Source organism: Danio rerio, chromosome 23 (genome assembly GCF_052040795.2).
Source record: "Danio rerio strain M-AB ecotype USA chromosome 23, GRCz13ab, whole genome shotgun sequence".
NCBI lineage: Eukaryota > Metazoa > Chordata > Actinopteri > Cypriniformes > Danionidae > Danio > Danio rerio.
In genome coordinates, this window is record NC_141043.1 from 39863323 (window position 1) to 39879824 (window position 16502).

The 16502-nt window shown below is 37.7% G+C and overlaps 1 protein-coding gene across 1 annotated transcript in view; it reads left to right on the top strand.

The window, feature by feature from the left end:
* The first annotated feature begins 227 nt into the window (after positions 1–227).
* The window catches only part of pip4k2ca (phosphatidylinositol-5-phosphate 4-kinase, type II, gamma a), a 31138-nt gene continuing 14863 nt past the window's right edge, over positions 228–16502 (top strand). The window contains 4 exon segments of the mRNA NM_200101.3: positions 228–613; positions 6162–6259; positions 12632–12728; positions 14205–14351. Coding sequence (NP_956395.3) covers positions 455–613; positions 6162–6259; positions 12632–12728; positions 14205–14351 — 501 coding nt within the window. The 5' untranslated portion in view covers positions 228–454.

The window sequence follows — 16502 nt, forward strand, 5'->3', positions numbered from 1 at the left end:
ATGATTCTTCTTCTTTTGAGTGAACTATCCCTTTATGTTATTATAAGCTTCTTCCCCTTTTTTGGGTGAACTATCCCTTTAAGATATGTATATATGCTTCTTCTTTTTGATTGTCTGGTTTCACCTGTACGTTCAGAAAGCAGATGACGTACATTCAGGTGAGAGAGCCTGACACACATTCTTGCTGTCACAATCTATGATGATCTGTCCCTCTAAACTTGTGGGAGGAGCGTCTGGATCACCGCCACACACTTCAGCGACCCAGTGTTGTTCACTTCCATGAAGAATCGCTTCATCTGGGCCTGTGAGTGCGAGCACAGCGGAAAACAGGCCCTCGTGGCTCGTGTTTTCTCTCGACCTTTGATTGTCAGTTAGAGGACCCGGAGCAGGAACAGAGGGAGGCGGATCCGAGAGGAAAACAGACCGCTGCGCTACAGGGGAGTGACCCGTGATGATGGCGTCTCTCGGTAACTCCGGCAGCGCCTCCAGCCCGATGGTCATGCTCGCTCCCAAAACCAAGACTAAAAAGAGACATTTCATGCAGCAAAAGGTGAAGGTGTTCCGGGCGAGCGACCCGATGCTCAGCGTGTTCATGTGGGGCGTAAATCATTCGGTAAGCTGGCATACGATTCACAGAACTTCCTACATAAACACAACTGCCATTTTTGAGCTAACTGTTAGCTGCAAGCACGCATATGTGGCTTTGGAGACACTTAAATGAAATATTTGTGGTAATATTAATATATCACATGAATTGTGCGTTGTGTTATTGATTTGGGAATTGGCACATGAGGTCACGCGCAAAACAAACATGATTTCTTTGCACGCGGCGGATTTGCAACTGTTGCTAGCGATGTCCGATTTGTGAACGAATCATTCTTGTGAATCGGATCTTCAATAAAGATTTGGTTCGCTACAACGTTCTCACCGATTCGTGAGCGAATCAGACTGAATCTGTTACATTATGTTAGCTTTAGTATTGTTTAATCTTATGCTAATTAGCATTTATTTTGGTTCGAAACGACAATAATAACAACTATTAACAAACTTCATGGATGTATGTGTATATCAGAAACAGAAAGAGGTTTATTGACATGTATGTTGTTGACACAAGATAAATTTGTTTTGTTTTCGTGAAAGAAGTTACCAGTGCAACAAAATGACAGTGATAGTATAAAAACACTGATAATGAAGAAATAAAAAATAACAATATACAATTTTCACAAATGTATCTACAGTATAGTATTTTATGTAATATTGTATGTATAGCTATAATAGTTATGGTAAATAGTATAATGTATATAGTAATGTGTATATATAGGCTAAACATGTGTAAATAAATGTTTATTATGACCACATGCTCATAGATGTATACACTAGATATCACATACACGCCCTGAGCATGCGTCAATACTGCAGCCATATTTGTACAGTGCTCCCAGGACAAAAGTCATTCAACCGCACTAGTCAAGACTAGAGCCAATTTGAAGATACTGGACTTTTGCGCTGCATACGGGTGTAGTAACAAGGGAACCGAAAACAAAGGATAAAGGCGTAATATTTCATAGGTAAGATTTAATTTTTTACGTTTTTTTGTGCTTGACAAGTAACATTATTGATGATAATACAGTCACTTACTGCACTGACCATAAGGCGAAGTAGCACCAACTCGCGCTAAATACTAGGCTTATGCTAGTTTTGTTGAATAAAATCACCAAACGATGTAAATTAAATATGATTACAAGACGTAGCGGTGCCAGAAACGTTATTATTGTAGGTTAAGTGAAGTAACGGCTAGTTTTTGAAGTAACTTATACGGGTGTCTAACAACATAACAGTGCCTGTGCCTCAATGTGCAAACTGTCCACCCTAAATTATTGAATATTACAAATGTTATATACCATTTAGATCAGAAAGATGGATATGCACATTAGCCCCTTTCACACATACAGACCTTTCCGGAAAATTACCGGCAATTTTCCGGAAAGGTTGTATGTGTGAACAGGTCCTTTTTGAAAATACCGGTAAATTCGTTCTGGCTATTTTCCGGAAAGAGAAGTTGTAACATTACCGGCAATTTGCCGGAATGCTGCACTGTGTGAACGCAGAAGGAAGATTTCCGGAATAAGCTCGTGCACGTCTAGAACGTGCTGACGTAAGACTTCTGCTTTAGCCAATCACAACAGTCAGACGCATTTACGTCCGCGCGGTTTGTGAGAATAAAAAGGCTCGTTTGACTTGGCCAAAATCTGCGCAGAATTGATCACCGGTGATCACCGCAGGATGCATGCCGGTTAGAAATGTGTCCGCCTTGCCTTCGCCTTGCTCTGATGTCACGCTGACGTGCGCCAAAAAACTCTCGCGATCGCGAGGCGGGTACCTCGGATAGAGCAGTCGGCCGCAGTTGCTCTCAAAAGACTGCGTTACCAAAAGCATGATGGGAAACGACTGGCTGACGACACAGCTTAATGCTGATTGGATGAGACTGACACATTACACTTTATTATCTTGTTTTACTAAGGTTTATACCTGGATTTGTTGAATACCTTTTTTGTATTTTCGTTGATAATTTAAAAAAAAGTCATAAAGAGCATTACATATGGTTATTTATTTAGATTTACACGCAAACAAAAACAAAACACATCTTTGTAAAACATAACGTGACCTATGTAATATAACTAAATGTTACTTATTAATCATTAGGATGTGCATGTGCTGTATTTTATTTCTCTCTCAGTTTTAAGTCCTGTTTGTTGTCATTTTCACTTTTTGTATGTTTGTGTGAATTTTGTATTGTAATTTTTATGCAGCATTATTCCATTAAAGACAATACAATATATACATATATTCAGACATACAAAAATAATCAGACTGTTTTGTCATTATGCCTCATCTTTGTGTGGTTTCATATGAGAAGTGAAAAGGGTGTAGTAAACAAGACACACACACATATGTATATGTATATGTATGTGAAGTCAAAAGTCGTGTTTAATAGACCAAGAACATTTCCACAGTTTTTCCTACAGTCTAATAGTTTTTATTCTGGAGAACGTCTTGGGCTGTTTATTTTAGTCTGGCTGGAGTAAAAGCAGTTTATATATACCCAATAAGCATGTCAATATAATTAACCCCCTAAGAATTTATTTGTCAAACAAACATTTGTCATGACCCGTCACTCAAAAGCATCTTGCTATGGCTACTTCATTTATAATGTAGCCAAATTAGGTTTCTTGAAAGCTTTCTTGCTGTATAAGCTGTTTATTTTGTTATTCTTTTAACGTTTGTTGAATATACAGAATTATATTTTAAATACACCCTTTTAGTTAATGAGCTGTTCATCTGTAATTCTGAACCTTTTTTTTGTAAAAACTGTGATATTTCTATTGCATCCACTCCCACATTAAAAATACTATAGTAAGTATACTGTAGTGCTTTTGAACCATGTTATAAAATAGCCTATTTAAATGTTATAGTTCTGGTATCACAACAATTATAAACATAACCCAATACTGAAAAAACATGTTCAAAATGCAATAATATTTACTATAAATCACCATAGGTTTTTTTATGAGGTCATTCGTCTGCGATAACAAACGCGAACGAGATCTCCGCCACTGGTGACGATTCCAGGTGGGTAAACAGCGAGATTCAGCAGGTGTCCGACTTCTGATGTAATTTTTGAGCCCTCCTCTAACTGCGCACGCCTGCTCTCGTTTACAATGCAGCCAAGGCGAGGCGCACCTCAAACGAGCCTAAAGCCTTTGAATATTTTTCCAGACACATTTAGCTGCTAGAAGTTAGTCAGATAACGTTTATATGTTCTTCTTAATGCCAACTGTGCAAATAATCATCGATAAGATGCTTATGATAAGCCGTTGTTTGTTTACCTTCAAGCTTTGCGTGTGCCCATGAAACAGCCTGTGAGCGCCAGCACACACACATATTATGAACATCTCCACATGCGAATATGATCCAGTGAAAGTTGTTTACAATATTGATCATCAAAAGAGTTTGTAATTTAGTCAAATGTTTACAAATACAAGCGCAGCCGTTTAAAGCTCATTTGTGGTGAATGATGTCAGAATTTACCGGTATTTTGGAATGGATGTGTGAATGCTCTTTTCCGGAAAATTTCCGTAACGTCCTCGCCTGTGTGAACAGCGCTTTTTTGAATATACCGGTAAAGTCGTTCCGGAAATTTTCCGGATATTTACCGGTATCACTGTGTGAAAGGGGCTATTGAGACACAGAGATATTAGCCCCTTTCACACATACAGACCTTTCCGGAAAATTACCGGCAATTTTCCGGAAAGGTTGTATGTGTGAACAGGTCCTTTTTGAAAATACCGGTAAATTCGTTCTGGCTATTTTCCGGAAAGAGAAGTTGTAACATTACCGGTAATTTGCCGGAATGCTGCGCTGTGTGAACGCAGAAGGAATATTTCCGGAATAAGCGCGTGCACGTCTAGAACGTGCTGACGTAAGACTTCTGCTTTAGCCAATCACAACAGTCAGACGCATTTACGTCCGCGCGGTTTGTGAGAATAAAAGCCTTTGAATATTTTTCCAGACGCATTTAGCTGCTAGAAGTTAGTCAGATAACGTTTATATGTTCTCCTTAATGCCAACTGTGCAAATAATCATCGATAAGATGCTTATGATAAGCCGTTGTTTGTTTACCTTCAAGCTTTGCGTGTGCCCATGAAACAGCCCGTGAGCGGCAGCACACGCACATATTATGAACATCTCGACATGCGAATATGATCCAGTGAAAGTTGTTAACAATATTGATCATCTACAGAGTTTGTAATTTAGTCTAATGTTTACAAATATAAGCGCAGCCGTTTAAAGCTCATTTGTGGTGAATGATGTCAGAATTTACCGGTATTTTGGAATGGATGTGTGAATGCTCTTTTCCGGAAAATTTCCGTAACGTCCTCGCCTGTGTGAACAGCGTTTTTTTGAACATACCGGTAAAGTCGTTCCGTAAATTTTCCGGATATTTTCCGGTATCACTGTGTGAAAGGGGCTGCTTTACACGAGTCATTCAAAGCGGAATTAGAAGTGAAAGCAGGAGAGGGGGGTGTTTCAGGACACAGATTTTTGGGTAAGCTAAATTGACCGTAGTGAATGAGTGTGTTTGGATGTTTTCCAGTGATGGGTTGTAGTTGTAAGGGCATGCGCTGCGTGAAACATATGTTGGATAAGTTGGCAATCCCAGATTAATAAATTGACTAAGCCAAAAAGAAAATGAATGAATGAATGAACAAACGAACGAATGAATGAATTTTTGGTGTCCGAAAATTTAGTACATCTCTAATATCAACACACTTTTAGATTCCCATTGTTGCACATCTCTGCTGTGTTATTGGCTCTTAGATCAATATAGAGTAAAAAAAAGTCCAGAGCTTATCATTGTTATTGACAAACATTTTATTGCGATTTGATATAATATTGTTTATGGGCCTAGCCCTAATAGAAAGTATGTTAAATTCAAGGACATTGTCAGCTTTAATATAAACATTATTATATGCAAAAAAAAATGTTTCGTCATCATAAAAAAGACACATTTATGTTTGTATGGATTTATGACAAAAATACATTTTAAAATGATAAACAGTACTGACCCTTCGATATTATAATATATTTAAAATAAATTATTGTTCTTTAAAAAATTAATTCCCAGACATTTTTTTAAAATAAATCATTTCCAATTAGTCATCATCATTTGCTTGGAAACTGTGTAAATTTAATGGATGCAATGTAATTAACATACATTTATTTTCTTGCTTGTAATCCCATTTTTTACTTTGACCAACATGTTAAAAAAGTACATATATTTCTTTTCCATGCACATTTTTTAAATCCATATGTACCAGTTTAGTACAAATACACTAGCTCATGCAGTCAATCCATATGACCACAGTTAGACTGTTTTGAGATCCTGAGGGAATAAACTGTCTTTAGGTAGAAATTTGTTTTATGGAGCATTTGCCATTGCACAATGAGAAGACTGGGATATCTTCGCCAAATGAGATGTGTCAGAAAAGGTCGTAAACAATCAAGTCATTCAGTGTTAGGATATGGAAAACCTGCTGGTACAAAGGTCATTTCCTACATTAAAAACCTGCATTTTTTTTGTCCCCTCTCTGTTTTTGCAGATCAATGATTTAAATCAAGTTCCAGTGCCTGTCATGCTGCTCCCTGATGACTTCAAAGCCAACACCAAAATTAAAGTGAACAACCACCTCTTCAACAAGTATTTATCAAAAGCTCATCATTTTTTTACACACATTTTCCTCAAAAAGCGATCTTATAAGTACAGGGTATCTGCAGGGTCTTAACATGTCTAACATGTTAAAATTTCAAATTTTAGCCCTTAAGAAGTCTTAAATCCACTAAAATTTTGTGTTGTAGGCTTTAATAATTTTAAATGTGTCTTAGTTTTCCTGTCCATGTAAAGCTATACCCAGTTGGGCCAACAACCATCCAATCACATTTTAAGAAGCGTTTATTTATTAACTCTATATATTTTTTTGTTTTTCCTTGGCAATTAAAAAAAAATTAGCGTTTAGCCTTGTGTAAGTCTGAAATTTCATTCATTATTGTCTTAAAATGGTCTATAAAAGATCTTAAAAGTTCTTAAATTTAACTTGATGAAACCTGTAGACACCCTGAAGTAGGAACATGCTTAAAGGGCCATGAAACCCCCTCGTTTCAGCAGGGTGTTTTCACACCTCTACTTTGGAAAAAGTCAGAAAAGTGGGCGTGTCTAGCTCTGTTTAGGGGGGAGTGTCGGAGGAACTAAAGTGGGAGGGTGTGGGAGTGTCTATTTGGGCACGCGTGAGTTTCAGAGTCAAAATACACACACAGGAGAAAGTGATGGTGTTTAACCTACATGTACATCTGTAGTCGAATTATTTGCCAAATAATTAAATGTTGGACTTTAACTGCAGTTTGGCTCTTTGTTTCAGGGAATTCATTCATGCCCCTCGCGACAAACAAGATATTTGATTCGAGGAACTGCTATAAGCATGTATTTTTCATGTAATGTTTGATATTGCACGGCGAATGAGAGAAAAAAAAAACCTCCGCATTTCCCGGAAACTTAGATGCACACGGCAGGTAGCGTCAGAAAGCCGCGTGTGTTATTCCGTTCACAAAATGCGGTAAAAACCCTACACGAGGTTAAAGTTTGGTTGTGGTGCTAACATGTTTACACTCTAGCAATAGTTAACTTAGTTCAATACGAACAAACTGAATAAAAAAAGAGCACTGGTCGCCCACTTACCAAATCTGTAGAGACAGGACAATCACCAGCAACTAATTTGCTTGAAATAACGCAAAAACAACCAATTTACACTTTTTAGTGAAATATAGGTGTCCTAATAGTGTTTTTAGCAGTGTGGGACACATATACGACTGTCAACAGCTCAAAAAATGTGTTTTGGTGTTTCGTGACCCTTTTAAATTTGTTTAAATGAGTTATTGTAATGACTAGGTATGCACAATATATTGGCGGCCATATCGTTATCGGCCAATAAATGCTATTTTTAAGATTATTGTTATCGATCTGATGTATAAATTAGGCCGATATCTTTAAGCCGATAAATTACGTAATTGACCAAAACTGCCTGCCTCGCGCATGCATAGGCGGAACTCAAAGTCCGTCCTTTCTTCATGTGTCATTGCTGTGCGTTAATAACTCAGTAAGTAACCATGTTCCTTATCATTGTAGAAATGTTTGATTGAGTGCCATTGTGTATTTTGCTTTAAAACGCCTCAGGAAAAAATATTACATGTGTAAACATAATAGCAGCGATGCACACATGCTAAACAACTTGTTGGGTTGTTTGTAATCTAATATGATTATTTGTTATCAACGCGTTGCTTGGCATGTGTTGTTGATGTAAGATTGTATTCAGTTTGATCTGAATCTTGATTGTAATGAGCGCACATGAGAGCTGTCACCGCACACACACAAACACTGATCTGACAGCCTTCACAGCAGCACGAGGGAGAGCTGCGCCAGTCACTGAATCCAGCATAGGGGCTCTCAACTCGCCGGACATTGTCTTTATATTATGCACTGAATGTGTCTGTGCTCGCAGTTGAGTGAAGCTTTTCATTTTCATTGATCATTTTTCCTGCAATTGACAGCAAGAATGAACACAGAAGCGTTGTCTGATTGACAAGCTGCAGCTACATGTGTTCAAAAGAATCTAAAACGCCAAACAGGATGAATCTATGCTGCATTTTCTAAAGTAATACAATCTGTGTTTAGCTTTTCGCTTGTACAGTGGCTCAGAACTGTCAAAACACCTCTACAAAAGATTTTTTTTGGACACGACATATTTGTACATGTGTACATCACTGTAACACGTTTTATTCAAGAACATTTGAGCTGGTTTCAGTCCTTAGCTCTTTCATTTTCGTTTTAATTAAAATATTTTTAACTTGCTTGTTGATTAAATCCCATTTTTTTATTTAACCTATTATTTTTATGCAACAGTCAAGTTGCATGTTAATTTGCTATGAAGAAAAGGAAATGACAATTTTTTTTTTGCATGCTGATTTATGTGAAATTGTGAATATAGGTCTACATAATCACCTTGCAATTTTGAAATTATAGCTTTTTTGCATTGAGTATAGATTATTAAGTTCATAAGAGCAGTTAAATCTTTTATGAAGTTTGCTGTATAAAAATATAACATTTTGAAATATTTAATGGAGTGGAGGAACTATGATGTCAATTTGTATGCAAAAGCCTGGAAGCGAGTTAGCATTTTAGCAGTTCCGGTTCCCTCGTCCCAAAGTCAATGGGTTTTTTCAATGGGATTTCAGTAAAATCGCTTAAATAAGGTTTGTGGCTAGCACAAACTCAAGATACTTTCACGTTTTATTCTACGACATAAAACACATCAGTTACAGCACACTCTTGATTTTTAAAATCGGTTATGCTTCTTTAAAAAGACGGTTGCTATCAAGTTGCTAAATTGGACTACAGGCGGTGTCGGATACATTATACGTCATCGAGCTGAACTGGTCTGGAGCGCAGCTCGCTTATGTTGGGCATTTGGATTTGGCTGTTATTTAAGTATTTTTATTTTAATAGTATTTTAGAATTTGTATAGTATTTTTTTTAATCTGTAATTCATATTGTGTGTAGATAATACCTTCATTAATTTGTTGATCATTTATTGTAATTAATTTTAATTGTCTCTTTCCTGCTCTTAGTAATGGAAACGTGTAAATAAATGTGTAAAAATACATGCATGTTAACTGTCATTTTAAAGTGATCAATAGATTTTAGCAGCTGATTCGCCTACAAGGTATACATAGTTAGCCAACATATACATACATAGCCAACATAGTTCCTCCACACTACTGTCGCCCTATCAGCCTCTAAGTCTGTAGAGTTATCAATATCGGCCAAAAAATCCATATCGGTGGATTCCTAGTAATGACAGTGAGAAACGTAGTAATTGGCAACCACATTAAAGCAGCGTTTTGCCTTCAGGTGATATGAATTTAGGGGTGTAACAGATCACGGTTGATCCTTGATCCGTACGGATCACAACCGACGGTTCGGAACGCATGTGACCTGCAGATTATTAACTTTTTAAAAAAATGTATAGGTTAATCCAATATTTATAACAATTGCAGAGAGATCGCATCCCGCGTCATTCAAATCCTGTGTATAAATGCATTTTGGTTTCTCTGTAAAATATAATGATGATGGATAAAGTTGTGGTGGGATCTGCCTAAATGCTTTCTTAGGCTATTAATTAAAGGTGTTTCCTGTCACTGTTTGTTTAGCTGACTGGACAACAAAGTTATGTAGTCAATCTGCGTAATGAATGCTCCATATGCACAGCTGAGGCCTGTGCTTTACTTTTAGCATTGGAGTATATAGAAAATGTCCAACAAAAGAACTCTATTAGTTTTACAGACTCCAAAACATGCCTCCAAGTGATGGAATCTACAAAAATGATCACCTTTTGATTGATAGTATTTTAACCAAAGTTCACCATCTACAAAATCAGTTTTATCACATAATTTTTGCTGGGTTCCAGGACATGTTGGGCTTTTAGGATTTTGTGCGAGCTGATGCAGCTGCTAAATACGCTTTGAAGCAAGGGGTCAACCAATGTCAAATTCCTCCTTCAGAGATGAGACCTTTTTATCAACGTTTACATTTTAAATACGTGATGAGAGGAGTGGGATGCATTGGAAAATAATAAATTACATACCATTCAGTGTGAGATTTCAGGTTGGATTTCAAGACATTTTAAGACAGGATTTGATCAAGTGATTTTTACCAGATGTCATATTGGACATACAAGATTAACCCACGCCTTTTTACTTAAAGATGAAGACCCCACTCAATGTTTGTTCACAATGTTTGTTCAAAAACACATTTTACTTGACTGTCCTGCTTTTAATGATTCCAGAAGACTTTTTTATGAAATGAACTCTCTTAAGGATAAGGGTGTCACGATTTCAATTTTTTATCGAAATCGATCGAAATTTATGCTCAACTTCAATTATCGAATCAAAAAATAGATTCGTTGATGCTGCCACGCCCCCATGTTACGTTAGCTTGGCTTGCCAAGCGGGAAAAAAACAGGCTTGTTGAAGTGCTTGTTAAACTGCAGACGCAGGAGACCCGTCGACAGAGCTTAAACCCTCTCCTCTTTCAATGAAGTCGCCGGTGTGGAAGTGTTTTTGATTTCCAGTTAGTTATGTTGACAACGTTCGTGTTGTTGACAAAAAAAAAAACAGTTTGCAAGCTCTGCTATGTACGTATTACGGTTGGGATGATAGACGATGGGCGCATCACGATCCTCCGCACCCATTGCAAATCCGCTCGTGAAAAATACACACTCAGGCCCTGTTTACACTAATATGTCTTTGTTTTTAAATGGCATTTTAGAACGACAACGATCCACATCCACACTGGCGTGTAGCATTTCTAAGCAGCCCTCCTTCCTCACTACCGCTGAAAACGCACATCACGTGACCACACACACTTATTCACACACAGACACAGACGCACACACATTGTCATGCGCTCGAGACAGCGGGTCAAGGCAGTCAGCGAGTCAGTAGACTGCTTCCATCTTTTACTTTAAGTCCTTAGTCATTTTAGCAAACACCTCAGATACTGTTGGCTGGTTCCTGTTGGTTGTGCACCTTTTTTACCGACGCCATTATAACGACACAGATCACTGCCTATTCACGAGTCCCGCAGAAAAAAGTGATTGACAGGTGGTAATTATGTGTGTAACTTACCTTTATTCATTTACTGTATGATTTGTTTATGGGTAAAACAAAGACCATGCAAGTCAGGTAGTTTAAACGGTAGGCTACAAATAATTAATTCGTTATCAATTAATTAATTATTCATAATCGAAAATCGAATCGTGACTTTAGAATCGAAAATGTAATCGAATCGAGGATTTGGAGGATCGTGACGCCCTTACTTAAGGACATTTTTAGCAAAGTGACACCAGAAGAGATTTCAGAATTCTTATAATGTATTAATACAAAATATCTTATTTAACTTGTGTATTTATTTGTTTGTTGCTCCTAATTGTTTTTTTTTTTTATTATTGAAATGTTCTTGCTATGAAAATAGCCTTGGTTGCTGACATGGCAGTAAATAAAAAAATACATTACATTACTGTTCGTTTAGCCTTTTTTAATTCATTTTAAACATTAAAAGATCAGGATCTCAATTCAGATCTGCGCAACATGAATGATCAAATAATGATTTGCATGTGTTTATTAATCCTTCGAAGCGCTGCATTCAAATCCGTGTTTGATCAAGAGAGATTTAGTTTTCACACTTTTTTCTTTTAGTTACAAACAATTAAATAACACAGAAGTACTGGGAGAACAGTTTATAGTTCAGATATGAACACTGATGTTTATGGTAAAGGTTAAAATTAAAATCACTGTTTAATGGAACTTGACGCTGGTGAATGTTTGACACTGGTGTAAGCAATTACATTGTGTAACCAATTGGTGGTGACAAACAGCCATCAAAATAATGTCACTGAATATGTTTTATTTATTTTTTTATTTGCTTGTTTATTTTACAGGGACACTACACTTGACATTGTTATACAAAGATAACCGATGTTGTGTACATAGGGCATATAGCATAAAGCTAATTTGCAGCCCTCGTTTCAAAAACGATCCAACTTTAATGAAACATGGTTTTATTTGATTTGTTGAATCATTAATTGAAAATAAATATGATATGCTGTTAAAGATGTTAGATTTCTAAATTTAGTATTATCAGCAACAGTAGCAGAGATCATTTTCGTATTAAATATTTTCCTTTTTTTTTCAACTAGTTCTTTCTTAATTTTTTTTAAATTTAAATGACAGGTTCTAAGTTATGTTTGTTTAAACCAATGTTTTTTGCTGTAATATTTTTGTATAAAAGGAAAGCAAATGACGTTTGTCGTCTCCGTTTTTTGCTGAAAAATGGTCTGATCTGTGACTCAAAAACCGTAGTGTGATCTGAACCGTGAGACGTGTGATCTGTTACACCACTATAAGAAATGGAGTGTGTTACATGCAAGTATGATTTTTGAAACGACCCTTCTGTGTCTTACAGGGAGAATCTTCCAAGCCATTTTAAGTTCAAGGAGTATTGTCCACAAGTTTTCAGAAACCTCAGGGAGCGATTTGGAATTGAAGATCTTGACTACCAGGTGACTTTTGTTTATTATTATTTAAAGGGGACCTATTATGCCCCTTGTCCCTGATAAGCTTGGAGTGTGTATATAAAGTGTCACCTCAAAATATCTCACAAATAATGCTTTATAACTCTGACCCTTTTAGGCTTTGAGCCAAATTGTGCCATTTTGTTGACTTGCTTTAAATTCAAATGAGATTGTGCTCTTTTGAAAAGTGGGCGGAGCTACAAACGCCTATGCATCAGCATTGTGGCAGTCAACTAAATATGTCAATAGAAGTGGCTCAAAAAATGGCAGTCTATTGAGACTATAGTATTTGTTTGTGCACCCTAAGGTTTTAAAACGCATAAGTTTTGCTACGGTTACGCCATCCGTCCACACTACACCACAAACGCTGGAGAGGCTGTTTTCATTCTAAAACGCTGCTGCTCCGTTTCAGTGTGGCTGAGGAAAAACGGAGACATCTGAAAACGGAGGCGGGGCGGCTGAGATTCGCTACCTAACTAGGGCTTTTGTGTCATAGCGTATCCTTTTCTTATTCGTCAAGTCCCTATCACATGACTATAACACATGGCTATAACGCTACCGGAAGACAGTACTATAAATAACAACATTGGCACAGAAATGGGAGCGTTGTTTGCACTATTGCCTGTTTTTGGCGCCATTGTGCAGTTATTAATTTGTTACGTTTAGTAACAACTCGACCTTGTTGTCTGTCCACAAAAATACCTCTCTTGCTTTCTTTGCCATTGCGTTTAATGTTCAACCGGCGTTTGTTGGCTAACAATAACCAAATGCCGAGCGAGACGCCCAGAGTGCCCAGAGTGCGCGAATGGTCACGTGATGTACGTTTTTGGTGGAGTAGTGTGGACAGAGATTTATCCAGAGACACTAGGTGAAACTGTAGTGTGGACGCGGATCGTTTTTGATCTAAAACGCTGTTTCAAAACTAAAATGCACTAGTGTAAACCTGGCCTAAAGCTCTACATTTTAAATGCCTCTTAGTCGTGACATTATCTTTAACAGGTATGGCACAAAAACTCTAATGGTGAATGGCTGATTCTCACTTAGGACTGTTTATGCTAATAAGGGTGAAATTGTCACTAATGGGCGGAGCTTTCACCCTCTAATGACATGTACAAAGGCAGAATATTAATTAAAGTGTTTCTGCAGACTGTTTTTATTAAGTCTAATTATAAAAAAAACTAAATCAATAATTTTTTACTATTAGAGGCTGGTTATATTCACACACTGTTGCCACACAACTGTGTTTAAACCCCTTATAAAAGTCATTTTTGCATAATAGGTCCCCTTTAAAATGCAAAACAATTTGTGAGATCACCAGATCTAATGCTTCCATTGATAAACCAGCTTATATTTGGACTTGATCTAAATATGCATGAGAATGTATTCTAGTAACAGTTTCTATGTAATGGTTTCTTTTGTTCTTGCGTACAGTATAATAAATCTGCTATGTGTGTTTTCCATCAGGCATCTCTGGCCCGCAGTGCTCCTATGAAAGGCGACGGACAGGGGGAAGGTCTTCTCTTCACGTCCTATGACCGCACGCTGATCGTCAAGCAGATCTCCAGTGAAGAAGTAGCCGATATGCATAACATTCTGTCCGAGTATCACCAGGTAACTCGCAACATGCTCAGGACATTCATGCTTAAAGGGGAAAGCGACATTTCTGTAGTCTGATGGTGTTCCTAATGAACAATTATTCCAACATACACGGACAATAACTACCTGCTGTATACTGAAAGTGTGATAGTTAAGTGTAGGGTTGTTACGATACTGGAATTCGGTACCAATCAATACTGAAATTTAAAAAATGTCCATTTCCCGCTAACATTTGAGCGCTGTGGAGCACATTCTTAAACAGCGCTAATTTGCCATAGTGTTCACATGCTCAACAGAAATGACTGTGATTGGCCGTGAAGGTCATCAGTTCACCAAACTCACCGCTGTTTACTGAGTGTAAGCAGAGATACAGGGACACTGGAGTGTTTTAAAGCCGCAATTCATCAGTGGATTGCTCAAATCTCAGCTTATAGACAAACCAGCTGATCTTCACAGCTTTAAAACACTCTGATGCCCCTGTATCTCTGGTTACACTCAATAACCAGTGGGGATTGCGGCGAATTGATGACCTTCACGGCCAAAGTAATTTCTGTTGAGCATGTGAACACAATGGCACATCTATTCTATTTAAGAACGCTCTCAACAGTGCTCAAATGTTAGCGGGAAACAGGGCGTAATTTGTACCGGTACACTCCCGATTCGGCACCTCTGAAATCTGATCCGGTGCCTCATTTTACCAATCCCCCTCCTCAACCGCCCTCCTCCCGCGTCCGCTGTTTACTTTCACTTTCTTCCGCAACAATCAACCCTCCCAGCTCTTAACTTATGTCTGTGACACCCCTCCGCCATCCAACACCCTGCTACCCCCCACCGCATGCGAGACATCTCTACATCCTCGGGTAACATGCTGGATCCGTTACCTCAAACTGTTCCAGGACCTCGCAATTCACAAATTAAGCACTGGCGGGAAATGGATTATTTAAAAATTTCAGTATCGATTGGTACCGAATTCCAGTATCATGACAACAATAGTTGAGTGTCTTGTGCTCATTAAATATTTATGAGCATGAGGCAGGTTTTTCAATCTTCTTTAATTTCGCAAATATGGATTGGAGGCCTGGAAGACACTTAGGCCCAATCCCAATTATACCCCTTAGCCCTTCCCCTTACCTGGAAGTTCATGTGAAGGGGTAGGGGTGTCCTAATTATCTTAAGCTTGAAGGCATAGGGCTAAGGGGAGATGCAAGATAGCCCTTGAAAGATTTAGAGATTTTTCAGGACCACACTCCTAAGGGGTATGAACATTTCCCAGAATACATCACACTGAAGTCAGGAGATGCACAAGTTAGTATTTTTTTTGCAAATTTTTAAAACAAACAGGCAAATGTTTTAACAATTTCATAACCGCGTTCGTGTTTTTACCGTCATGCTTTAAAAAAAACAATGCTGAAGTAAAAACCGCAAAATTTCGCTATCTATAATCTCAAATAACAACTCTTGTGTAGCAGTCCAAAAACATTCTGACACTCGATGACACTCGAATACCATGTCAGAAAAGTCTGATGGCTGGGAATGGGCATTTTACAGTGCCTGCTATAATGTTAATGTTGTTTTCGTGTGTTTACATAGTTGAATATGGCCACGTTTTAAATGCACAGTACAGTAACGATCTTATTGCCACATTATATTGTTATGATAACATGATGTATGCCTTCAGCGATTTCCTGAAGTTAAATACCAAAAATAACACATCTGGAATAACTTAAAGAAATTCATAAAAGCATAGAACCTCTTGAGTGTGAAGAGCTTTTTTATTATTTTTTTATTTGGTAAACTATCCCTTTAAGTGTTCTAGTCTGTATGTACTGCTGTCCATCCGTTTATATGAATGCATAACTTCTCCACAAGAAACTAGCATGTCAACAAAACTGCGAGGAGCCCCTGACCTCTTTATTAAACTTTAGCTTCAGTAATTAAAAAGCTGGTTGCAAAACAGTACAGGCACGTCGTATGCCAAGCTACTTCAACTAGAATTGAATTGCAAATCATTATAGTTCACACATTACACAAGTGCGCCTTTGTTGGCGATATGATCAGACTAAAGAATTCAGGCTCCAGCTATTTTTAATGTTTTATTACCCAGCTGGGATCCTGCACGCCCTGTTGTTTATTTCCTCTGTACACATTTTCATGCTCCATCATTTT